Source organism: Cebus imitator, unplaced genomic scaffold (genome assembly GCF_001604975.1).
Source record: "Cebus imitator isolate Cc_AM_T3 unplaced genomic scaffold, Cebus_imitator-1.0 Scaffold259, whole genome shotgun sequence".
Classification (NCBI taxonomy): Eukaryota; Metazoa; Chordata; class Mammalia; order Primates; family Cebidae; genus Cebus; species Cebus imitator.
The window spans coordinates 4,641,326-4,669,058 of record NW_016107574.1 but is presented as its reverse complement, the minus strand read 5'-3'; the positions used below and the strand labels follow the sequence as shown (position 1 = coordinate 4,669,058).

Below are 27,733 nucleotides of genomic sequence, written 5' to 3'. Positions count from 1 at the left end.
GTAAAGTAAAATAAATAAAATTAGAACTGATATATTTCATGCCTTGTGAAAGCTGAGCCTGAGATGACAGTTTGGCATTATCAACTGCTGTGCCTTCAGGGAGCAAAGGAATAATATTGGGTGTTAAGGAAATGTGCAGATCACGGAGAGTGATGGCCTCATTGTTTTTAGGACACACGGTTATGTGCACTGGATGCCACAAGCCAGAAAACAGCAGCATGCCCAAAAGCTTGAAAATGAAAGCAATCCAGATGCTACCAATTCCATCCAGAGCTTCCTAAACTAGGGGTGCAACCATGGGAAACAGACCCTCAATCGCTTTCACTAATTTTCTGTTGTGGAACTTTGCTAGTCAAAGCATGTTTCACAGACCAGCAGCACAGACCAGGGCATCATCTGGGAGCTTGTTAGAAACACAGACTCTCAGGCCCCTACTGAATCACAATCCAGATTTTAACCAGGTCCCGAGGTGGGTAGTATACATGATAAGGTTTAAGATGCAAGCCTCCAATATTTTCAGATAACCTGGTTAGTGAGGTGAGATAGCCAACTGGTAACCTTGGCAACTGGTCAGCTAAGTATGCAGTCAATCAACATATGTTTAGTGAGCTCTCTCTACATGCAGATGCTGTGGCATGTGCTGGAGATAGAACGTTTTTGTTTTGAGATGGGATCTCACCATGTTGCCCAGGCTGGAGTGAAGTTGCTATTCACAGGTGTGTTCGTAGTGCACTATATCCTTGGACTCCTGGGCTCAAATGATCTCCCTGCCTCAGCCTCATGAGTAGCTGGGACTACAGTTGTGTGCTGCCATGCCTGGCTCTGGAGATACCATACTGAACATGATATACATGGTCCCTGCTCTCATAAAACATAACAGACTGGTGGGGAGAAACAGTTGTGATCAAATAATCATGTAAATAGAAAGTATAATTTCAAACAGAAAAGAATGTCATTAAAAAACACAGTTGTATAAAAGCAAGCAAAATAAGAACATTTAGATGAGTTTAGGAAAGGCTTTCCTAAGAAATAGGTGATTAACCTGAGGTCTGAACCATCCACAGTAATCAATTATGCGCGATTGGTGAGGGTGCGGGTGAGAGAGAACGGTATTCCAGATAGAGAAAGCAGCATGCATCAGGGCTTTATGGCAAGACAGACTCCTGTATGTTCCAAGAATTGAAAGCATGCCTACATGTCTGCAGGCAAGGAGTGAGGAGAGGGCGGAGTTAGGCTGAGGAAATGGGCAGGCACAGGTTATGCTGGGGCTATAGGGCAAGATGAGAACTTAGCTCCTTATCATCAAAGCAACGGGAAGTAAGCAAGACTTTTAAACAATGATGTGTTTACTTTTCCCTTAAGAAAATATTGATCTCTGTTACATAGCAAGAACAGGAACTTGGAATCCAAGATAACATCGTCTGGTCCAGGGAAATGAAGAAGTCACCACCAGAGTGAGCCCACTGAGGAGGTGGGAAAGCAGCTCTGACCTGTTGAGCTCATTCTGTGACAGGCACAATGCTGGGCATGTTGCATGTGGCAGCTTTGCCCAGGTTACAGAGAAGGATGCTTGCCCCCTGACCTGTGCCCACACGGACTCTGTCAAAAAATAGACTCACTCCCACAGAAGGGAAACTAAATCTTTAGAGGTAAGAAAGCTCATGGGACATGCATAGTAATGAAAAACTTGTGGGTTTTGGGGAGTTTGGGTTGTAGGGGTGACCTGCTTTGTTTGGCTGTAAGCTGGTAAAGTACAGGATCTTCCGCCTTTGTGTTCAGAAGAGCTAAAGACTGGTTGACAGGCACAAATGGCAGCGATTAGGATGCTTGTGAATTGCGAGAGATATTTTAGAAACCGGGAATGTCTTGGAAATGAGATTATCGCTCTCTGCGCCAGCGCCGGGCAGCCTACAACAGCTTCATTGCTCTGTGGTAATTGTGCACAGTCCATTCTCTTCCTCTTCTTCCTAACTGAGTCCCCTTTCTTTCTCCCTGTCTTTTCTCTCCTCATTCTCTTCTATGTACAGTTTCCCCTTTGGCTCATTTTCTTTTACCCCTCTCACCTGGAGCCCTCTATCCTAGGCCTAGCAGTACCCCCGCAAATGTGTACCAGAGAAGGGGAAGGAAACATCCATTGTTGGTATTCAACTGTTTGACAGGTCACGCACTGTGTGAACTATGTTATATGCACTGGTTTCTCGAATTCTCACCTGGACGGGCCTTGGGAGATAGACATCACTCTGCTCTATTTATTTACCATATGAGCTTAGGTATATTATTACTTAAGCTTTCTACGCCTGTGTTTCTCCATATGTGAAATGAGAATAACAACCTACAACGTTGGGGGAGCAATACACTCAACTGCCTCCCCTCCTGCTGCTTCTGATGGGGACCCAGAAAAAATTCTCTTTTTTTATTCAAGTGTGTTGTGAATCTCCGAACAAGAGAGTGAGGCACAGCCTGGATGATGTTTGACAAAATAAGGAGACTGAAGAAACAACACAAAACAGGAGCAGCATCCACAACAACAAAACACTTGAGGAAGCAGGAGTTTGGAGATTTTCTCTTTACCTGGAAAGCCACTTTGGTTGGATGACAGGGCCGTGCGAGTGTCGCCACTATCCAAATAGACATATTTCTGGATAATCTATATATTTATAAATTTAAATATATATAAAATATATATTTATGAAAAATTATTAAGATTATTTCGCACCACTGAAGACAAGCCTTCCTGCCAAATCACATGATTACTGCCACTGTGCCATTCATTGTGCCTGTGGACCTATCCTTAGCTCTTCTGAACAGAAGATACCTGTACTTTACTAGCTTAGAGTCAAAAGAAGCAGATCACCCCTGCAATCCCAAATCCCCAGAAAGCACATATCCTCTATTACTATGCATATATCATGAGATTATTACACAGACTCCGTTCTTGATAGATTCATAGAACTAATATCACTGTAAACATTGAGGAAAAGTTGATTTACTTACGACCATCCACAGTTCTGGCCTCAAGATGCACAAGGTCTGGTTCTTTGTTTGACCCCATCACAGACCTAAAAAATGGAGAAATGTGAAAAGAAACATCCACATTAATGACTTCACCTGTCCCTTAGGGGAACCCGGCAGAGCCCCCAGACTTTTAATATCCAGAGGCATCTAAACTCACAGTCCTTCGAATATATCTACTCTGTTTATGTATACATCCTGACAGCAAAATTTCCACCTCAACTAAAAACGATAATGAAAACATCACTTGATGAAAGCCAGGCTGCACTCTAGCAAGGATGTTGTGTGTTATTAGCTGGGACTTGCAAACAGGCCAGACACATGCTGTGTGTGTACTCTTGCAACAACCCCAGTGACAGTGTATTAAACTTTCAAAACTTATTAGGCAGAATGCCAGGCATGCTTCTTTAGCTGGGTGACTTGAACAGTGATTGACATAGCTCACTAATCTAATTTTTTCATTTGAAACTTGCCAAGCCACCTACTACTGTCCTATGAACAAATCCCATGACTCTTACAGCAGAGTGACCATTCTCTGTATTGTCAAATCAGTGTAAAGAGAAATATATAGATGCACCTCACTTTCTGATACATGCCTGAAACCATATGTATAAGCGAAATCAACGCCTATTTAAAATGCCTTGGAGACACGTTATTTTGTGTAATCTTGCAGTGAGCTCTATTAAGTAGAAAATAATTATTATTCTGTAACATAAATAATATGGCAATCACACTTTAGGATTTTTATACAAGATTAATTAAACTTGGGAACATCTGGACTTTTTGAAAAAAATCAGGCTTTGCAGAACTTCCATTTCTACACAGAAAACAGGCTTTGCAGAAATTCCATTTCTACATAGAAAACAGTGAAATGCCTCCAAATTAATACCTCTGCCTGCCCCTCGCCACTTAGCCCAGCCGCTCAATCCAGGCTAGAAGATGCAGATGTTAAAAGTACTTATCCTTCCAGGGCCTAGTGTGTTATCCACCACTCTACACTGACTGGGTCCATGTCACTTTTGCTGGCCCATCTCCTGCCACACTGAAAAATGTTGTCGTTCTCTGAAAGTGCCACATTCATTTCCTTGCCCCTCTGTGAGCCTCTGTAAGCTTCTGTTTTCAATTTGAGATGCTCTTCTCTGGCTTCCCCTAACCCTCTGAATTGTAGTTTAAGAAACAACTGAAAAGTCACTTCCTCTGTTAAATATGTCTCATTTATGACAGGGAAAGCCTTTTCCTCCTATCAGCAAGAGTTTGTTATAAATCCTGTAAGATCCTTATTAGAGTTTGTTATAAGAATTTTTTTTGGCCAAGTGCCTGGCTCATGCCTGTAATCCCAGCACTTTGGGAGGCCAAGATGGCTGGATCACAAGGTCAGGAATTCAAGACCAGCCTGGCCAATATGGTGAAACCCCATCTCTACTAAAAATACAAAAATCAGTCGGGTGTGGTGGCAGGGGCTTGTAGTCCCAGCTACTCAGGAGACTGAGGCAGGATAATTGCTTGAACCCAAAAGGCGGAGGTTACAGTAAGCCAGCAGTGTGCCACTGCACTCCAGCCTGGGAGACAGAGGGAGACTGTCAAAAAAAAAAAAAAAAAAAGATTTTTGTTTTTCCAATGTGAAGGCATACCCTTCCACTAACACACACACAAACACAAAAGATACACACACAGAGATACCCAATAAAGGTACTGGAGGGTCTTCTCTTTACACATTTTATTTTCATAGGTATAGTTCCTGGTATATAATAGAGAGTCAAATGAGAAATGAAAGAAGAAAGGAATGAAGGAAGGATTAAAAAAAAGTAAAGAAGTTAGGAGGAAGGGCAGGGAGGACAAGAGAAAGGAGGTAAAGAGAAAGGAAGCCAAAGAGCTAGAAAGGCCTGGATTTTCTGAAGTTAATCATTAATCATTGTCCTGGGGACATTCTCAGAACTCTACTTACTTAAACTCATTTTCCCAACTCAAAGACTCTGAGGGCTAGCTAGCTTAATCACTCTTCATCTGGAGAAAAGAAGTCTCCTTAAGTCCCAGTTACTGCTGTAAGTTTTCTCTGATTGGTACATGGCCTGAAATTCAGAGCCCAAGCTTGGAACATGAAATCCTACTTTCTTCTTCCCCCAGGAAGCAGGTATTTCCTAACAAGGGTATCATAATTTCCCTCATATAGACATGGGACATGCATTTGGACATTTTAATCACTGGAATCTTCTTGAATCCAAGCAGCAACTAATACTGCAGCGACTAGTAGGCTATGGGTGGTGACTCTTCCCACACTGAGGCAGGGGGTGACTTCTGACAAGACCACAGTCATGAGCATTAAAACAGAAAATGAGGCCAGGTGTGGTGGCTCAGGCCTGTAATCCCAGCACTTTGGGAGGTTGAGGTGGGCAGATCACAAGGTCCAGAGTTTAAGACCCATCTGACCAACATAGTGAAACCCCATCTCTATTAAAAAAAAAAAAAAAAATTAGTCCGGTATGGTGGTGTGCGCCTGTAACCCCAGGTACTCAGGAGGCTGAGGCAGGAGAATTGCGTGAACCGGAAGGCGGAGGTTGCAGTGAGCTCAGATTGCACCATCGCTTTCCAGCCTGGGCGATAGTGCAAGAGTCTGTCTCAAAAAAAAAAAAAGGAAAAAGAAAAGTAAATGAGCTGCTTGAAAAGCCTCCGTCCAGAAAGCTCAGCAGTTAACTGTTTTAGTTCAAAACGGCAGTTACATGTTGTTCAACTGTCCATCTTACCGAAAATCTCATCCTTGAAATGACTATTCTCAGGAGAAGCCCAGCATCCCAGAAACACAAGGCTAAAAACTAGCATGCAAGCCTATCTGCTTGGCTTATGGCTAGTGTCAATGGGAGGTAAAATAATTACCCATTCAGTGTAGCTTTCCATGAGCTTATGGCCTCAAATAAATAAGCAGTAGTTCCTTAAAATCTTGCATTACCTTTAATGGCAAAGCTGTTGTTTCCAGTGACATCCCTCCGCTGCCTTATCAACTAACAAAAAAGAGGCAAGAGCACAACAGAGTTCTTTGTTCTCCCCAAATCTACTATGGCTAACAAACCTCCTTACTCATTTGTTCATCTATAGTAAACAATTACAACGCAATAAAACTTTACATATGAAAGGCAAACCACAGTGTTTCCACTAATTTTTATTTGATGATGTGCTCATCCTTAGACCTGTGATCCAAGAGTATCTCTAGCAGTCACAGATAATAAAGAATGATTGCTCCTTTTCTTTTATAGCCCTAGTAAGTTCTTAATTGCTGAGGCCAGTCAACGCTGAACATCTGTATAGGTCCTGATTTTAATGGTCCTGTCATTGATGAGATACCTTGGAAAAGCATATCACTACAGTTGACCCAAATGGTATCATGACTGTAGCCTATGTATGCTCCTGAATTTTTGTTGGAGCTACAGGGTTCGGTGATTTTCTGTGTGTTTTAAGACCAACTGTATTTCATCATCACCATCATCATGATAATCATCAAAGAAAAACAGCATCAACATAGAAGTTAATACAAAATGGACTCTTCATGGTCTTACTTGCAGAATGAGATCTCTAGACTGATATTCAAACAGCTGTATTCAAAGACGTTGGCAAATCTGACTTCTGGTATTAAGCACAAGGGATTAGTCACCTTTGCTTTATGCCTCTAGGTTATATGGTACACATCGCTGTCATAGTTCATAATGATTTGCTGCACGTCTGCATAAATGACTCGTTTTCTACACTGAGCTCCCAAAGGCAAGTGTTCTTTTATCACTGAATTCTCTATGCTTACCGAAGTACAGAGAAACAAGTTTTCTCAGTAAATATATACACAACATTTTTCACCAGTCAATATTTACTCATGTCCAATATAGCATGTTACTCATTTCTGGGACTCAGAAAGAACCTCTCTATAAATATACAATAAAAATGTTGTCTAGGAGATTTTAATTATTAAAAAAGAGGCAATCAGTAGATGTATCTTGTGTGCCTTCATATTGCCTTTCTGTTGAACCAGGAAAATGAACTCCCTACTTGAACTGAATTTTACAGAAGGAAAAGGGATTCTTCCTGTGCACATCCTGGTGTCTGCCTGGGATCTCCTCTCATCCTTCTTCTGCCTTCATAACTCTTATCACTGTGGCTCAGCTGCAGATGACTGAAGTTGAAAATAGGCTTCTCAGTGGGGATGCCACTTAAGCCAAGTTAGTTATCCTTTCTGAGGCTTTCAGAATGATGCACATACTTTTGCACAGAAAAAAAAGAGGCCATGTTATAACTGGTGACTCATTTGTCGATCTCCTTTATTGACAGACTCAAACTTTTCTGCATCTCTGCGCCAGGCACCTGCATGCCACAGATAGAGTATCAAAAAGCATTAACTGAATGGTTTTCGAGGAAGGAGAAGTGCATAAGCCAGCCATATCAGCATGTATTAATGTATCTGTAGATGTAACTTTTCTTAAGATAGTTAATAATTCCATGCTGTCATTTTTTTTTTACTCTCTAAAAAGAAGTTAACATAATTTTTCCTATAATGTACATCTTTAAGTACCAACAGGATCGCTGGCACACAGCTAGGGATCAGTAAATACAGATAACCAGATAACTTCTCTTCTTTCCCCCTTCTTTCCTTCCTTTGAGACAGAGTTTCCCTGTTTCGCCCAGGCTGGAGTGCAGTGGCACGATCTCGGTTCACTGCAACCTCTACCTTCTAGTTTCAATCAATTCTCCTGCCTCAGCCTCCTGAGTAACTGGAACTACAGGTGCAAGCCACCACACCTGGCTAATTTTTCTATTTTTAGTAGAGATGTGGTTTCACCACGTTGGCCAGGCTGATCTCAAACTCCTGACACCGTGATACGCCTGCCTTGGCCTCCCAAAGTGCTGAGATTACACGCGGGAGCCACCGCACCCGGCCCTTTCCTGCTTATTTCAAGAAATGGGCGGGGAATATAAATGCTCACCTAAGAAATTAAAATTTATGTTGGCACTAAAAAATTTCTGACCTATCATGGATGCCTTGCTAACAGGAATGATTTATCACAATTATTTATTGTCATAATAGACAAACAATGAGTCAATGGCTTAGAGATCAATTATATGAATAAATAAAATTCACTGACTTATTTATTCATTTAATTAGGCAGTGAAACATTCCAAACCCCTATTGTGCAACCAGAACGAGGGCTATAAAATTACTGCACTTAAGCACTTTAGAACTACAGAAGTGGCAGTAACCCAATGAAGCAAGGGTTCTAACATTCAAGGTGCTATTTGGAGACACCAGAAGAGTGATCTTTCACCTGCAGATGGAAACCTGGAGGAGAAGGAAGGTCTAGGAACGCTTTGGAGTAAATGAATAGAGTCTTCAAGTATATTCGACAATAAGATCATTGGACAGAAGGAGGGAAAAACATTCTATTTAGAGACAAATAGCAGGTACTGGGGCCCTAACTCAAAGAGAAGATGATCCATAGAGGCATCTATTGTAAGTCAATAGGCTGAATCCAGTGTTTTCAAAGTAGATTAGTAAAAGAAAACTGAAAAGTTACCAGGGGCCCGATCAAAAAGCAGTTTTTGCATAATGCTAAGATTTTGTGTTTGATCCTGAAAGCCATGAGATGGCACTAAAAAAAGGTAAGCATGTCAGGTTTTAGTTAAAGATCAGGTCATTGTAGATGTGTGGCCTTATTTCTGAGGCCTCTGTTTTGTTCCATTGGTCTATATCTCTGTTTTGGGACCAGTACACCATGGAATACTATGCAGCCACTAAAAAAAGGATGAGTTCATGTCCTTTACAGGGACATGGATGAAGCTGGAAACCATCATTCTCAGCAAACTGATACTAGAACAGAAAACCAAACACTGTATGTTCTCACTCATAAGTGGGTGATGAACAATGAAAATACATGGACACAGGGAGGGGATTATCACACACTGGGGCCTGTTGGGGGCTGGGGGGACTAGGGGAGGGTTAGCATTAGGAGAAATACCTGATGTATATGACAGGGTGATGAATGCAGGAAACCACCATGGCACACGTATACCTTTGTAACAAACCTGCGTGTTCTGCATATGTACCCCAGAACTTAAAGTATAATAAATGAATTTTAAAAAGAAAGGTAAGCATATACATTTATGAGCAGCTGAAAAGAACTTCTGTCCTGGTCTGTGTGTGGTCCTCGCTGTTGAAGGAGTATGAGGTGAAGTTGCACAGGTCATGCCAGATCAGCTTTGTTGATGAAAACAAGACAAAGATCACTGCAGACTCCTGCATGTATGCTTCTAGTATCTTAAGCAGGTGTTCACATAGGAATAAAAATAAATCGCACTCCGATATAGTACACCAGTGATGTGGGCAGCGCACCATCAGCCTTCTGAAATAGAATCGGCCAAACGCAGCCTTTGTAGACATTTTCTACGGAGAAACTCAGAAATGTCACTAGTTTATCATTCGTCTGGCATTTTGTCCAAGTTTATGGCAGCTGAATATAGTGCTGAATAAATGCTGCAGACCCACAAAATGTCCTGATGTAGATAACTGCAGAGCAAGTAGCAAGTATTACAAAATAAATATCATGATGGGATAGCACATATTTATTCAGACTTAGAATTGCAGTTAATGGCATACGGAAAGGAACGAGGAGGACCTGCAGAGCAATGGAGGCTGGAAGGATGGAGACCCCTGCCTTCCTCTTCAGGCTCCCACAGCCCTCTCCACAAACAAAGCCCATGAGAGCAAGAGGGTCTGTCTGCTACCAAAGCACCCGCCAGGTATTGGCAGTAAGATACCTTGGTTTCCTCTCCTACAGTCAAGGGTTTCCCCTTCACCTGCCGCTATAATTAGGCCCTCACACAAACATCATCAGAATACCCTGGTTAAGGCCACAGCTTATATTTTTGAAGAGAACATCTTGGCCTGAGATCTCATCTGCTGTCCAGCAAGAGCAAATGGGCCAGATAATCTAGAAAGCAGCCTCAGGTGCCATTTAACCTCTCCCTTAAGCCTAAGAAACGTATCTGCTTTCTGCTTTTATTCCTCTGGCCCCTCAACACTATCACATTGGTTCCCCAGAACCAAAGTTACCTGTTAAAAATAACAAACAGACAGATCAATCAATAAACAGACCGATAAAAATGATGTTTAGTCCCCTGAATGCATAATGGTCTACTGAGAATCAGCACTGCTAGCAACCTGAAGTCTTCCACATGCTGCATTTTGTCGTCCTTACTCCCCAAGCCAGGAGCCCAAGTGTTTATTTCTTTGACATCTGCAGCAAAGTGTGTCTCTGTGTGTGTGTGCGCATGTGTATGTGTTTGTGAAAGAAAAAGAGAGAGAGAGAGAAAGAGAGAAAAAGAGAGAGAAAGAGGGAGGGAGAGAGAGAGAGAGAGAGAGAGTGTGTGTGTGTGTGTGTGTGTGTGTGTGTGTGAGTGTGAGTGTGTGTGTAGGGAAGCAAAGTGAGGTACGACAGTATGATGAAATGCATAAAGCTCAGGAGGGCAGTGAGGAGGTGAAGATGTTTATTGCACAAAGGGCTTGATAAATAGGACTTAAAGTTTAAACAACAATGTTTACAAACAAGCAACATGTCTCTGGAGACATCACAATGACCAGGTCTAAACCAGCCAAGACGAAGTTTTCTGCAGCAGGTCTCCCCTTCCTTTCCCAATTTCATGACTTTGCTTTTTCCATCAGTGTTTGCATTTTCTTGTGGTTTCCTTTTTATTTCCCCACTTTTACACCCTTTCGCTTTGTCTTTGTTGTTTCTTAAAGATGTGTTATTAAAAAAAGGGGGGGCAGGCACAGTGGCTCACCCCTATAATCCCAGCACTTTGGGAAGGCTAGGCAGGTGGATCACTTGAAGTTGGAAGTTCGAGACCAGCCTGCCCAACATGATGAAACCCCATCTATACTAAATACAAAAATCAGCCAGGCATGAGGGTGTATGTCTGTAACCCCAGCTACTCAGGAGACTGAGGCAGGTGGTCACTTGAATCTGGGAGGCAGAGGTTGCAGTGAGCCGAGATCATGCCACTGCACTCCAGCCTGCAAGCCTCTTCTCCCCACCCACAAAAGAAGAGATGTGGGAGCCTACAGAGACACACCAAGGACCATGCCCAGATCAGAGCTCCTGATCTCCGAACAAAACTCACAGCACCAGTGAGATACAGAGAAATGCATTTCAACCGATCAAAGAGCGTGATATTAAGGTAAAGGAGAAGCTTAAAACATTTTTAATAAGATCTCTTTTTATCTTTTTAAACTTCAGTGGTATCATACCTTACATATTTTTAGCAACTTGTTAAATTTACTCAATAATATATCTTGGAGATGGTTCCACACCAGATCATAAAATCAATGAGATAAATCTCTAACTATATTATTGCAACCTATTAAATGAAAATATCCTCTTAATTCGGTTGTTGTCTATTGATAGGCCAAAGAAAAAAATATACGTAAATGGAAAAAAAAAAAAAATGGGAGATACATATTAAACATTCATAATTGCAGTTCACTTTTGGTAGAGTTTGAGGGTTGTGGGTGATAGTCAAAGGGATCCTTATACTTATCAGTAATTTGAGAATTTTTATAAGGAAAATATTCTCCATTTGGAAAATAAAGTCTAAGAGGGTAGTAAATGTGGGCAAATCACAAATGGAGAGAAAAAAGGATGAGTGAATTTTGTGTAGGGAGGAGTTGTGGGATTTTCTTAAATCCTGAACACTTAGAAGTCTGACACCATCTTGGTAAAAGGCCCAGGAAGGTGAAAGCCTGAGTTTTGGTCCAAGAAGCAGTGCTAAGGACCTCCTGGAGGGGGTGTGCTTGTGTTGATGTTAAGTGCAGAGTGAGAGGAAGGGGGCTGGAGATCGCTGCAAGGGCCTGGAGGGGCCACAGTAACCCAAGACAAGGAGAAGACAGAATCTCCCCACTTCTCCTCTCTTTATCCATTTCTGTTAAGGACAAAGAACTTCAGACTAGAGGGCAGAGCAAATATAAGTTTAAAGGAATTGCTCAGCATGGTGGCTCACACCTGTAATCCCAGCATTTTGGGAGGCTTAGTTGGGAGGACTGCTTGAGCCCAGGAGTTTGAGACCAGCCTGGGCAACAAAACCAGACTCCATCTCTTAAAAAAATTTTTGGCTGGGCATGGTGGCTCATGCCTGTAATTCTAGCACTTTGGGAAGTCAAGGCGGGTGGATCACGAGGTCAGGAGTTCAAGATCAGACTGGCCAACATGGTGAAACCCCGTCTCTACTAAAAATACAAAAATTAGCTGAGCATGGTGGATTGTGCCTGTAATCCCAGCTACTTGGGAGGCTGAGGTAGGAGAATTGCTTGAACCGGGACCCGGGAGGCAGAGGTTGCAGAGAGCCAAGATCAGGCCACTGCACTCCAGCCTGGGCTACAGAACGAGACTCTATCTCAAAAAAAAAAAAAAAAAAAGTTTTTTAAAGGCCAGGCATAGTGGCTCACATCTGTATTTCCAGGATCTCACTACACTGCCCAGGCTGGTCTTGAACTCCTGTACTCAAGCAATTCTTCCTCTTTGGCCTCCCGAAGTGCTGAGATTACAGGCGTGAACCACTGTGCCCAGCCAGGGACTGTTTTAAAAGGCAAAGTTAGAGCTGGGTGTGGTGGCTCAAGCCTGTAATCTCAGCACTTTGGGTGGCCGAGTCAGGCGGATCATGAAGTCAGGAGATTGAGACCATCCTGGGTAACATGGTGAAACCCTGTCGCCACTAAAATACAAAAAATTAGCTGGGCATGGTGGCATGTGCCTGTAGTCCCAGCTACTTGGGAGGCTGAGGCATGAGAATTGCTTGAACCTGGGAGGTGGAGGCTGCAGCGAACCAAGATCGTGCCACTGCACTCCAGCCAGGGTGACAGAGCAAGACTCTGTCTTAAAAAAAAAAAAAAAAAAGCACAGTTAGTGGACTACGTATTTGAACTATATACTTACTATGGTTGGGTAAATATTAAAAGTAATAAGAGTAGGTCTTATCAGAATATAATGAATTATGAGTCCAAAAACTGAGAGAAGATGGAAATTCAGAGAGGCAAGTCCAGAGTTTGGCCCATTTTTCCCCTGGGAAAAACTGTCAATTACAGAAAAGGTGCCTTAGCTGGACATGGTGGCTCATGCCTGTAATCCCAGCACTTTTGGAGTCCAAGGTGGGTGGATCACTTGAGGTCAGGAGTTTGAGACCAGACTGGCCAACATGGTGAAACCTCATCTCACTAAAAATACAAAAATTATCCAGGCATGCTGGCACATGCCTGCAATCCAGGGAGGCTGAAGCAGGAGAATCACTTGAAACCAGGAGGTGGAGGCTGCATTGAGCCAAGATCACACCACTGCACTCCAGTCTGGGTGACAGAGGGGAAATCTGTCTCAACAACAACAAAAAAAATTGAAAATTGAAATCTGAGCATTTTTGCTGCTGGAGATAATGTGACCCATGGAAGTTATATTCCATAAGGGAATTCCGGAACAGCTCTCTCCACGTTTTGTTTGAACACATCAAACAAGAGGGGAAAAGTGGACACACCCAACAAATGATGATTTATTAGATACAAGTTGTGAAAATGCAGTAAGTACTTACATATTGACTTTAGAAAATATACACACAATAGAAACGAAAATAGGAGCAAAGAATAATCAGAAAGTGAATATCTTTTTCCCACACCTCAAAGAATCACCAACTACCCCCCTGGGGGGAAGGTACAGGTAAGTTACCATGGAGACTATTGCTCTAAATGGAGGATACCTGGAATATCCTTCATATTTAATACCAGGCATGGCAGATGGTTGATTCCAAATTAAACTTTTAATGAATAAATGAATAAAATTTTAAATATGTTTACCGAGTACCTACAAATGCTAGGTGTAGTTCTAGGCATTAGGGGTTTAGCAGTGAATAAAACAGAAAAATCTCTGTACCTCATGAGGCTTACAATTCAAAAGAGAAGACAGGAAAATTAAAAATAAACGTGTCAGCTGATGCTCATACCTTGAAAGCTGTGTGAGGAAAAATATATAAAATATAAGGTATTAGCTACATAAAAAACAAACAACAAACATTGTTCTGTGGTGACAATCAATGGCTGATGTCCATCTATTAAGTGTGAGATTGATGTCATACAGGGCCGCAAGGATGTGCTCTTCTTGCTGTCCTGCTCATCAATTGTCAACAACTTGGATGAAAATACATGTTGTGTGCCTAGAAAATTCATACATGACATAAATTCAGGAAAAACAATGACAAGATAAGAGAAAGACACTGCTATCTCTGAAAGCAATTTACTTGGCTAAAGGGCATATGGCTAATAAAAGATACCATCAGACTGGAACCTAAGCATTCTAATTTCTCTAGGGCTCCGCAGACCGCCTAGAAAAAAGACGGTGATCATAGTGCCTAATAACACGATTGTCATGAAGGGTAAAAGAAGATATATGTGTAGCTACTACTATTGTCAACAGTATGAATTAAGGAATCCTTTAGAGACAGAAAGACTGTTAGAGATTAACTAGTTCAAACACCTCCTGTTCCAATTAAGCAAGCCCAGGCTTCCAGAGAGTAAATACCACGTCCAAAGTCATACCACTCACAGTGTGTCAAGGTTGGAATTACTAACCCTGGTCCTTAACTAATCTCGATGATTCTTTTCATGGAAAAAAAAAAATTTACACCTCAGTGTCTGAGGTAAGACAGTGTTAACTAGGAAGGTAATGTGTGCGTCTTACATACTAAAAAGATGAGAAGCCAGGCATGGTGGTTCATGCCTGTAATTATAGCATTTTGAGAGGGTAAGGTGGGTGGATTGCTTGATGTCAGGAGTTCGAGACCAGCCTGGCCAACATGGTGAAACCCCGTTTCTATTAAAAATACAAAAGTTAACTGGGGGTGGTGGCATACAAATGTAATCCCAGCTACTTGGGAGACTGGGGCAGGAGAATCACTGACTCCAGGAAGCAGAGGTTGCAGTGAGGCAAGATCATGCCACTGTGATCCCGCCTGGGTGACAGAGTAAGGGTCTTTGTCTCAAATAAATATTATAAAATAAATGGAGAAATGGGAAATCCTGACATTTCAACACGCTGCAAATATTACGTATATTGGAAGTCATGAGCCTAGGCGTATTTGAGGGGTCCCACGTCCCAAAGATTGGAAACAGACTAGATACTAATTTCTTCAGCTTCCACCTTAAATAGCAGGGTTTCTAAGTGCAAAGGCGGCTTTTCTGCAGTCATTTGCAACATGACTCATAAATTCTAGCCCTTCTCAGATAACACAGTGTTAGTTTTTACATAGACAGCTCAGTCCCTGGCCTGCAGGTAAGGCAGTTTAGCTACCCTTGTAGTAGCTTCTCCACACTACAAGCCTTCTCTTGCTTTCTTGCTGGGTATGGGTACTTCCAGAAAAACACACTAAAAGGCTATTGCCCTCAAGTACTTCAATTGAGAAGGAAAAGAGACCCAGTCAGCAAAGCTTTGAAGGAACTAAGAATGAAATTGGGTTAGATACGGGAGAAAATCAGGTTTATTTTCATCACAAAGACAATTTCTGGGATGTGAAATGGCAGCTGTTCTTAGGAGAGGTTGAATATCTCTTAGCTGAAGTACTTGGGGGACCCAAAGGTTTCAGATTTTTTTTTTTTTTCAGATTTTAGAATGTCTGTATATACATACTGAGATATCTTAGGGATGGGACCCTAGTCTAAAAACAAAATCCATTTATGTTTTATAACACCTTATACATATAACCAAAAGATAATTTTATATAATTTTTTTTGAGATGGAGTCTAGCTTTGTCACCCAGGCTAGAGTGCGGTGGCACAATCTCGGCTCACTGCAGCCTCTGTCTTCTGGGTTCAAGCGAGTCTCATGCCCCAGTATCCCAAGTGGCTTGGACTACAGGCACAAGCCACTACACCCAGTGAATGTTTGTATTTTTAGTGGAAATGAGGTTTCACCATGTTGCCAATGCTGGCCTCAAACTCCTGACCTCAAGTAATTTGCCCACCTCGGCCTCCCAAAGTGCTGGGATTACAGGTGTGAACCACCACATGTGGCCAGTTTTATAAAATATGGTTAGTAGTTTTGTGAATAAAACCAAGTCATGTCTGCATTTCAACCAGAACCCAGAACCCACGGCACAAAGTATGATATGAAATTTCCCACTTGTGACATCATGTCATCACTCAAAAAGTTTCAGATTTTGGAGCATTTGGAGTTTGGGGTTTTCAAATTAGGGATGTACTACCTGTACTTTTTATGTTGATGAAAAATTTCTGGAGTTTTTAGTACAAGGTGTGAAGGGATTTGGAACTGGGCAAAGACAGGGACGCTATTTTGTGAAAATACTTTGAAGGCTGTGCCAGTTTCCTTTTGAACTCATATTAACTGCTTAGCCAAGGAAACCAGTGTGAAAACAAAAAATGAAAACACACCTTTTAATTTATCTCTTTTTTTGGTCTGTTTTCAAATCAGTATTCCTCTCTGGATGTGAATTCCTAAAGTTGGATTTGAAAATATCTCAATGTGACAGAAAGAAAAGACAGAAAGGGAGGAGGGAAAGGGAAAGAGAGAGAGTAAAAGAGAACATGGGAAGCTGGGCACCGTGGCTCATGCCTGTACTCCCAGCACTTTAGGAGGCCGAGGCGGGCAGATCACGAGGTCAGGAGATGGAGACCACCCTAGCTAACACAGGGGAACCCCATCTCTATTAAAAATACAAAAAGTTAGCTGGGTGTGGTGGCGGGCACCTGTAGTCTCAGCTACTCGGGAGGCTGAGGAGGAAGAATCACTTGAACCCAGGAGGTGGAGGTTACAGTGAGCCAAGATCGTACCACTGCACTCCAGCCTGGGTGACAGTGAGATTTCATCTAAAAAAAAGAGAGAGAACATGGGAAATAGAGGATAGGAGAATGAGAAGTGCAAATGAAGTCACTGGAGACAGAATGAGGATAAAAAGAAAGGAAAGAGAAGCCAGGGAGACGAGACTTTATTCGCTGTGACTATTCCACAGGGGTCAGCATGCCCTCCTGCTGCTTGGCTACCACCAATCCCACTCCACCACCACCTGTTTGGAAATATGTTTCACTCCCTTATTATTATTTAATGTGTTTATTTTATTTACTTTTGAGATGAGTCTCATTCTGTCACCCAGGCTGCAGTGCAGAGTGCAAAGGCATGATCTCCGCTCACTGTAACGTCTACCTCCCAGGTTCAAGGGATACTCCTGCCTCAGCCTCCTAAGGAGCTGGGACTATAGTCACACAGCACTATGCCCAGCTAATTTTTGTATTTTTAGTGGAGACAGGGTTTCACCATGTTGGCCAGGCTGGTCTCAAACTCCTGACCTCAAATGATCCGCCCACCTTGGCCTCCCAAAGTGCTGGGATTACAGGTGTGAGCCACTGTGCCTGGCCTGTATAATTTATTTAAATAACATGCTTTAAAAATAATACTGCTTTAAAAAATACGACTGAAAATGGAATATGTATTCATTGAAAATATAATACAAAGTATACCAAAGTATAAAAAAGAAACTAAAACATTCTCACAATCCCTCCATCTAGAATTAACCACCTTTAATATTTTGCTGTTGATCCTTCATAATTTTTTTTTTTTTATTTTGAGATGGAGTCTTTCTCTTATTGCCAGGCTGGAGTGCAGTGGTATGATCTTGGCTCACTGCAACCTCTACCTCCAGGGTTCAAGCAATTCTCCTGACTCAGACTCCCTAGTAGCTGGGCCTACAAGTGCACGCCGCTACACCCGACTCATTTTTTGTATTTTAGTAGAGATGGGTTTTCACCATGTTGTCCAGGCTGGTCTTGGCCTCCTGAGCTCAGGTGATCCTTCTGCCTAAGCCTCCCAAAGTTCTAAGATTACAGGTGTAAGCCACCGTGCCTGGCCAGTACGTTTTCAGTGTTCGTGTAGGCATTATTTTTTCTTTTTGTGATTTCTGCATCATGAACACAATATAACACGTAACATAATGTTAGAATGCACTGTTTTGCCCATTGTACAATATTCTATAGTGGACCTAACTAGTTTTCTGATCACAAAGTATTGGTAATTTCTATCATTTTACTTTCAGACATGATGCTGCACTGATGACCTTTGTAGGTAAATATTTTATGTATCTCTAATCTCTCTGGTTTTTCAATAGGAAGAACTGTTATAAGAGGAAATACTGTAGTCTTCCCTTATCCACAAGGTATAAGTTCCATGAGGTATAAGTCCAGAAGGTATAAGAGTACTTAAAACGTTTAGAATATTTACCTTCTTACTTGGGACATTGGTAAAGAATCATCAAAACACCACCCAGAAGTGAGCTTATTCACCATGTATTCTTCATATATTTTTAATCAGTCAATTTAGAGCCTGCATTCCTTGTTTGGGGAATTAAAATGACTTAAACACAGACGTTAGCACCCTTCTCACATGTTTGTTTTGTTTTTGGGGAGCAGCAAGGCTTGCTTTTTTCCTTGTCTAAGACAGAGGAGAGACAGGGAAAGGTAAAATTGAGTGAGTGTGTGCATATCTGTGATGCATGCGTGCCTGCATGTGGGTGCACATGCATGTGTATGTGTATAACATCTTCCTTTTGGAAAAGATGTGTGATTTGCCCAACTGAACAAAGAGGAGAGCTCAGAACTACTGAGTAAGAACCCAAACCTCCACAGCCAACCAAGAAAATCAGTCACAGAGAAAGTGCATTTTCTTCTGAGGTCTCCATTCCAGGTCAGACTCTAAAATGCTTCTTAAAAAAAGACAAACGAAAACGTTATTAGGCCGAAAAGTCTTGCCCTTAGTTAGTAGGTCAACAGGGATCATCTGGGCAATAGCTGGAGCCAGGGCAGAGGGACACCTGAAGTGAGAAAGGGGCACTGGTAAAGAAACAACAAAACACCATCCAGAATTGAGCTTATTCACCATCGTTTTTGGTCTCTTCATTGACTGAGCAACTGAACAATGGTATAATAAATAAAAGGTCAAGAGGGAACAATTACTCCTTCCAGAAGAATTCCAGTTAATAAAAAGAAATGATAAAAATAAATACAAACTTCATTAGAAGTACTACAGCAGTAATAATTGCTGTAGGCAAGACTGTCTACAAATAATAAAGTTAGTGGGTAAAATGCATGGTCTCTAAGTATCTCTCCAAAATCTTGATCAATTATCTGGATATATTAATATGTGTTCATGAAAATTTTGATACTTATCCTGCCAGGAGTCAGAACTTAATACTTCTGCCCTTGAGTGTGGCTGAACTTAGTTACTTGCTTCCAACAAACAGAGTATGGGACAAGAAAAAGAGTAACTTTGCAATGGAGAAACCTGGGAGACACCACCTTCACCAAGTAATCAGAGTTAACATCGTCAGTAGTAAGACATTTTGATGGCTGGGCACAGTGGCTCAAGCCTGTAATTCCAGCACTTTGGGAGGCTGAGGAGAGCGAATCACAAGGTAAGGAGTTTGAGACCAGCCTGGCTAATATGGTGAAACCCCATCTCTACCAAAAATACAAAAATTAGCCGGGCATGGTGGTAGGTGCCTATAGTCCTAGCTACTTGGGAGGCTGAGGCAGGAGAATCATTTGAACCTGGGAGGCTGAGGATGCAGTGAGCTGAGATTGCACCACTGCACTCCAGTCTGGGCAACAGAGCAAGAATCCGTCTCAAAACAACAAAAAAAGACATATTCCTATCTTATACTCCTTGATATGAAGTGATGAGAAGGGTGCATCATTTCTGCGATATTCTTCACAGCAATCTATAATACTGTAATCATGAGAAGATATCAGACTAATTAACCCAATTTGAGGGGCATTCTACAAAATATCTGACTATTACTCTTTAAAATTGTCCAGGTCATCAGAGACAAAGAAAGACTGAGGAACTGTCATTGGTTTGAAGAGATTAAAAAGACATGAAAAATAAATGCGATTTGGGATTCTGGATTGTATCCTGGCTCAGGAAAAAAAAAGCGGGGGTGTGAGTATTAGCAGAAAACCTGGAGAAATCCAGATATTCTCTATTTTCATTCATTGTCTCCTACCAATGTCAATTTTCTAGTAGTGAACATTGTACCATGGTAATATAAGATGTTAACATTAGGTAAAGCTGGGCAAATAGCATATGGGAACTCTCTGTATTATCTTTGTAACCGTTTTGTAATTCTAAAATTATTATTAAATAAAAGGGAAAATATCCTATGCCCAAATCTTGTTATAGAAATGATGAATTAGAGCAAAGCTAGAATTTCCTATAAAGAGGAAAGTAATCTATTTTTAATAAGTCAGTGTCATCCCATGGAATGGACTGGTTATGGTATCATTAAAGCAGGTAAACAACTATATCACTTCAGCTCTCCTAGATTTATGACTCAGGTATTTCAACAATCACAAAAAAATACAGTTCCTTCATTTTTCAAAAAAATAAATGTTAAGATTGTTATAGTGGCTCTTATTTCCGGGATGTTCTTATTTTTGATTTATTCATAAGCAGAAAACAATGCAGAGAGCCAGAGTTCTTATTTATTCTAGGGCTTCCCTGGTTGCCACAGAAAGAGCCTGATTGTCAGATGACAACATAAAGATGTTGGGTCTGGCAGCTGTTGAAATGTGAGATCCAACGTGAGGCTATGCCTGATGTCGTTGTCTGCTACGTCTCTGTTGGATTCCTCTCTCTTAGGCGTCTTGCTTTCCTTGGTTACTGAATTACTCAGGAAGGCTAACTGATCGTAGAAGGCACAGGGAAGAGCTGGCTTGCTCCGTGGGATGGTGAAGCAGCAGCTATCCCAGGCGCATAAATATTCTAACAAGTTTCATCCCATCACAAGAGTCATAAAGTTGCTCTGTTCAGCACATCACAATGGCTTTGTAATTTAATTATTGGTAGTATTTGTCTTCTGGGATTTATCTGCCTTAAACTTCAGCATTCATGTAAAACCCTTTACCAAAAATCTCATAAATGCAGGTTCTGTCCCCCACCCCAGGGCACATCTTGCTATGCCTGTGAAAACCTTGACAGCGTTCTCTAAATTATGGAATTATTCTGTTTAGAGGTGTTGATGTTTTAAGTGCCAAAGTCAACAATAAAATATAGTGAGACGGGTCCATTTCCTCTAGCCATTCTCTTTAGAGGAAGATAGGTCCTGACAGACCACATTCCATTCTCAACCCAAAATGATGTTTTCATCCATTTCTCCAGCATTTTTTAGAAGAGATTCCTGCAAGTCATAGGAGGTCAGATGACATGACTTCTAAGTTCTCTTTGATCCTGAGATTCTGACGCATAAATACGTCAGGGCTGCTCACCTACATAGATTCAGTAGCCTTACAGTTGGTTTTAGAATTTTCTCTCTCTACTCTGCCTTTCTTTTCTGCTCAAATAAGTCAACCTTCAGTTTTTCAGTCTTCTCTACCCTTCTGTCTTGAATTTAGCATTCCACAGCTCAGTAGTTATCTACTATGACAACCCTATTCAACCTTCAATTTGAAAATGTACTGAAAGATACAAAATGACAGCTAGATAGGAGGAATAAGTGCTAGTGTTCAATAGCACCACAGGATGACTTCCATTAACAATAATCTATTACATATTTTCAAATAGCTAGAGGAGAGGACAGAAAATGATCCCAGCACAAAGAAATAAATGTTTGAGAAGATGGATATGCTAATTACTCTGATCTGATAACTATACGTTATATGTATCCCATAAATATGTACAATTATTATGTCAATTGAAATATTAAAATAAATAAAATGAATAAACAATGCCAACTCATTCCCATTATCCTTCATTTTTCACTCACTCAGAAAATATTTGTTGAGCACCTATTCCACCCATTCCAAAATACCAGTATTTTTCTTATTTTAACATCTTTTACATCAGTAGGTATCTTACGATTGTTAAAATGTTATACAGGCATACTTTCTTTGATTGCACTTCATTGTATTGCTCTTCACAGATACTGGGTTTATTATTTTTGTTTCCTTAAAAAAAAAAAAAATTGAAGGTTTGTGGCAATCCTTCATGTTGTAATTCTATCAGTGCCATTTTCCCAAAAGCATTTGCTCACTTCATGTCTCCATGCCACATTTTGGTCATTTTTGCAATCTTGCATACTTTTTCATGATTATAACATCTATTATGGCGACATGTGATCAGTGATCTTTGATGTGACTATTGGGATTGTTTTGGAGTGCCACAAACAGCAACCATACAAGATTGCCAAACTTAATTGATAAACGGCGTGTGTGTTCTAACAGCTCCACAGACCAGCGACTCCCCCATCTCTCTCCCTCTCCTCAGGCCTTGCTGTTCCCCCAGTAGCAAGAATATTGCACCATTCACTTCTTTGTGGTGGTCTGGAATGAAACCCACAATATATCTTGGATATACCTGTAGTTTAATTGGCAGCATTTTTTTTTTTTTTTGCTGATACAAAAAATAATAATGCATCTTCATTTGATGAAAATTTAGGCTTTATAATATACAGTATATGCCAGGATCTGTTCTAGGCACTTTTCTGTCTCAGCTCTGTGGTCAATTTCTTCTCACTTGTGTGTATGTGTGTATACAGATGTGTGTGTGTGCGCGCACACATGTGTAAGAATCCTTTCCTTTTGTCTTCTTCTCTCACATTTACCTATGTTTTCTGCAAAAATATGTCAATATTGATTATATTGATTAATCCCACATCTCAGTATTTTGCTTTCAGGTTGCAGAGGAAAAGAAAGTATGACTCAACCAGAGGAGATAATGTGGCATATTCAAATATTCTCATTTTGGGGGAAGTTATTTATCACATTTAAATCGTATCGGGGGGCAGAAATGCCATCATGCTAGGTAGAAGCATAATTTTGCTTTTGTTTTTATTTGGGAGTTATATATGGTTTAAAAATACCAGCACAGGTGACATTTTTTCAAGGGGTAGACTGTGATTTAGTTCTGCCTGAACTATATTTCTCAGAGTCTCTGTATGGTTTCCTATTAGAATTCACCAAAAGGAAATATGAGATTTGGAAGGCAGGAAAGGAGTAGCAGTCAATTCCTTCCAAAATTCTTTTTAGTTAGAGGTAACAGGAGGCAGATGCAGATGTCCTGACAGGGTCTAGTTTGTCCTTGCTCTTCTCTTCCCAATTCCATGCCCAGGTTTACTTGAGACTGCCTGCCTTGTGACCTCATCCCCAAACCTACTTGGCGGCAAACCCACTGAGCAGTAGCTAGGCAGGGGCAATATCCTTCCTTATGCTTCGTAGACCTTCCCTTTGTCGACCTACCTGAGCAGCTGCAAGCCCTTTTATGGAAATGGCTGTGTTTCTTATGTCTTTGTGGCCAGAATTTGGCTTGTAAAATTACTCCATTGATATTAATTAAATGAGCTGGATAATACAAAATTGAGAAGCTACAAATAAAACTTTAAGCTGATTTTCTATCCACTATTTCTGATTCTGGGCAACAAAGAAGTAAAATACATCCACACATTAAAAATTTCCATTGAAAATATAAGTTATTCAATGGAATCCAAATGAGATTGCCACATTTCGGACACACGTTAATACCCAACTCTTCCCTATTCCTTTCTGTAGAAGCAGTTAACTTACTCATCACATGTGTATCCAGTCTGAATGACCTCGTTTTAATCCTTACAATGAGTATACGAGGAAGACACCCTTATGAGGACCATTTTACTGATGAATACTGTAAGGCTTAAATAAGTTAATTAAAGAGCTCACTGTCACACCCCTTGAAAACAGGATTCTCTGGCAAAGGTATTCTGACTCCAGAATGCTCACTTTTACACATTAAACACTATCTCCTATTGACTATAGGCAAATTTCAAAGTCGATGATTGAATGAGCAAGGATAATCATACAAAGACATGATGCAAACACAGAGACCCTTAATTTGAAAGCTAAGTGAGGTGTGATAACTAGCGCCAAGTCAATTTCTTCTAATATAATTCTAAATTAAGAAGACACAATTAGGAAGATTTCTTTCCCCTCTTACCCTCATTCATGGCAATCACTCGCATTCTACCATCATAAGAATTCTTAGTGAAGTCTCCAGAAGTGACTGAGTATCTATTGTTCAAAGATAGAGAAGCTGCAGTCTATGGGGACAGGCATCATCAAGATAAGGATGACAGGAATCAATGATGGCCATTAGTGAATGAAGGTCGTATGAAAAGTGATGGGCTCACACTGCAGCAGGGGAAGTTTAATTTAATTTGAAGGGAAAACTTGCTAATCACAGGAAAAGATTAGCGGAGGAGGTGCAAAAGGGTTGGCAAGCAGCATTCATGTGGAGATCATTAACAATACAAAAAGAAGAAGAAATACCATGCCTCTCATGGTAATGAAAATCCTCTTATCTAGCAATCCTAGTGCAGGCACTAGAAATGCCTCAGTATGGACCTTGGGATGTGATCTCAGGGAAGATTCTCTGCCACTTCTCCCTGCTCCTTACCCAAACCATACAGGATTCTACTCAGAGGGCAGGTGCTCAGATTCAGAAGAGACTGCCTGGGAGAATAAGGGAAAGGTAAAAGAAGAGCAAATAAAGTCCATTCTCTAAAGAAAGGGGCTTTCTGAGTTCTTCTCCTGAACTCCATATTCTGAAATATATAAAGACCTATCAAGATCAGCAGTAAAGGACAGGCTCGCACTGTGAAGCAATCTAGGATGAGTCATTCTGTTTTTGCTTGAATTTCTCTGCTTACAGAGATCTCATTAAGGAGTTAATAAATATCCTAGTACATAGAAAAGTATGACTTTTATGGATCTAAAATTTTCCTCCCTTCAATATATACTTCAGTGATTTAGAATTCTGGCATTTTCATGCTAGAAGGAAATACAGAAGTTACCTATTATGGCTCTCTAATTTAACTAATGAGGTCTACTCAAGATATTTCAATCTCTGTGTTGACGGATGTATATGTGTGCATGTACAAACATGTATAAATCTGATGAAATTTAGTACTCTGTGAGTGTGTGTGTGTGTGTGTGTGCGTATGCACAAGTTTCTGCTGCTCTATTTACTGTAGTACACAAGGTAGAAATACATTAAAGGCAGAGTCTTAAAGCTTAACAAATTTATCTTCTAAAAAGAAATGAAGACAATAAATAGATATATATGTGGAACATACTAAGTGCTAAGTTACTTAATGGTAATAATGATAATATGTCATTTTTTAATTCTAAAAATAAGACTTCATAGCAGGAAATTGACACTTGGGCTGGTCAAATTGTTTCTTAGAATCACCCAGTTAATTAATGGAAAAGCTGAAAATTTAAACCTGAATGTCATCCTAAACCCTAGCTCCTCCTACCAACCACATATGTAGACCTGCGATACAGTACATGGTATGATATATTACATTTTTTCCTGTGACATCATCACATTTAAATTCAGAGAAGAAAGAGATATCTTTTGTTTCCAAAAGCAGGAAGAACCAAAGAAGGCTTCATGGTAGAGGTATGCATTGGTATAAGGCCATAAAGGTCCACTGCGGTCCTAATAATGACAAAGATCCTCACATAGCATCTTTGCATTCAAAGACTAAAACTGTCCTGGCTCATATTAGGTGCTAAAAAATTAATCACTGCTAAAATAAGTCAGGACAGATGTAAGAAGTACTGACAGATCCATAGGCTTACTAGTGCTTACTACCACTTACCCTGCCTCCTGGAATTTAGCATATGGAATTGGAGTGGGTAGTAGGTCAGAAAAAGTACAGACGAGCCCCACTGGCAGGAATCTAGGTAGTTAGATTCTTCCTCTTCAATTTATGTTGCTAACAATGAGGAATGAGACAAATATTTGATTAGGGAGACACTAGAGTCCTTAGGCAATAGTATGATACAGGGAGTGGAAGGGAGGGGATTTTTCATGATTTCTAGGGGGGGTATTGGTGGTGGAGCTAAAACAGGGTAATGCTAAGGAGAATGGAAGAGGAAGTGGTCAGGGATACTATTAAGACAGTAGGGCCAGGCGCAGTGGCTCAAGTCTGTAATCCCAGCACTTGGAGAGACCGAGGCAGGCGGATCATGAGGTCAAGAGATCAAGACCATCCTGGTCAACGTGGTGAAACCCTGTCTCTACTAAAAATACAAAAAAAAAAAAAATTAGGTGGGCATGGTGGCGTGTGCCTGTAGTCCCAGCTACCCGGGAGGCTGAGGCAGGAGAATTGCTTGAACGCAGGAGGCGGAGATTGCAGTGAGCAGAGATCGCACCAATGCACTCCAGCCTGTCGCCTGGCAACAGAGCAAGACTGTTTCAAAAAATAAAGAAGGCAGAACTGATGCAACTTGGAATCCACAGATCTAAAAAGAGGTAAGAGAGCAGAGATAAATATGACCCTAGAGTGGTCAGGCTGGGATATGAGGAATAAGGAAATATGGAAGCCCATTTTTAAAAAGCTGATTCTAAATGATAAGATATTCCATTGCCACCTCAGCATAAAATTGAAAGTGAGTGATGGTATTCATTTTGAAGTTTTCTGCAGACGGTGACCTGCTTCATAGCTTTGAGTAAGAGATGAGGCAGAGTATCTTGGGAAAAAAGCCATACCCCCTTCCTAATGTATTATCAGTATATCTGGTCATTTACACATAATAGAGTTTTTACATTTTTTCTCTTTTTTTGTAACCTTCTTAGGCTTCAACCCATTTCTAGTTTGCAGAACCTAGAGAAGAAAAAAACGAAGAGGCTCAGACTCTTGTTACTGACTCCACTAAATCACTGGGTGCACTGAGGGGAGGCTTGCCGGAGAGAGGGGGAGAAAAGAGCTACAGCCATCTCACACCACATTCTCGAAGTCTCTTTGGTATGGGTGGCTTAGAGAAGTCTTGATGGTGCTGTGCTGAATGGCTGGTATATCTCAAGGAGGGAGAGTAATGGCCGTGGTGACCTCGTATATATAAAACAAACTATCCAACAACAATAAGGGGGATAAAAACCTGAAATTAGCTCAGCAGCAATATTCAACAAGGCCTTGAGAATGAATGGAAACGATATGAGTCAGAATCAGAGAGAGAGGCTATTTTATATTGTGGAGTGTTTTCTGATCACAGACAGGTATGCTAGCAAAAGTTTATGAAGCTGCCTCTTATGCGTCAGCCTTGACACCCAAGATTAGAGGAGAAAATTTTGGGTAGTGATAACAGGCCAGATAAACAAATGAAAAAAAATCACTTCAAGGACTAGGGGTGACGCCCAGTGGATGAGGCTAAAGCATCTGCCAGTGCAGCAGTTTTACTTAAGAAGAGAGCTCAAGCCCAGCCAGGCTTTACTGGTCCATAGCGCAGTGGGGGCCATGAAGATACACTGGAGGTAGATGATAGCATGGTGTGTAGTTAGCACAGGCTCTCTAGCCAGACATACCTGGGTTTAAATTTCATTACTATTGTCTACTAATGTGGGACATTAGGCAAAATTAACCTCTATAAGATTTTGTTTATTTATTTACCTTGTTTATTTCTCATCTGAAAACGAGGACTGAAATATCTATGGATAATGGGTACCTCTTGTTGATGCCTTCCCATTATCCTCCTCCCTTCTTTTGGTAAAAACCCATTAGTCTCTTTAGGGGCATCACATTCCTTACTTTCTGTCCATGTGGTTTAGTAAAGTTGATTCTAGCCCCAGGTCTATCTATGGGTATTTTACCTAATCAGAGCCCATAAGATTTCATCCTAGGA

The 27,733-nt window shown here is 40.9% G+C and overlaps 1 protein-coding gene across 1 annotated transcript in view; it reads right to left on the bottom strand.

Moving 5' to 3' along the window:
- Nucleotides 1-27,733, bottom strand: part of LOC108283381 (VPS10 domain-containing receptor SorCS1) — a gene marked incomplete at its 3' end in the record, with an annotated part of 485,878 nt that overhangs the window by 50,555 nt on the left and 407,590 nt on the right. The window contains exon 6 of the mRNA XM_017499712.2: nt 2,995-3,059. Within this exon, the coding sequence (XP_017355201.2) occupies nt 2,995-3,059 (65 nt within the window). The remainder of the gene's footprint in view (nt 1-2,994; nt 3,060-27,733) is intronic.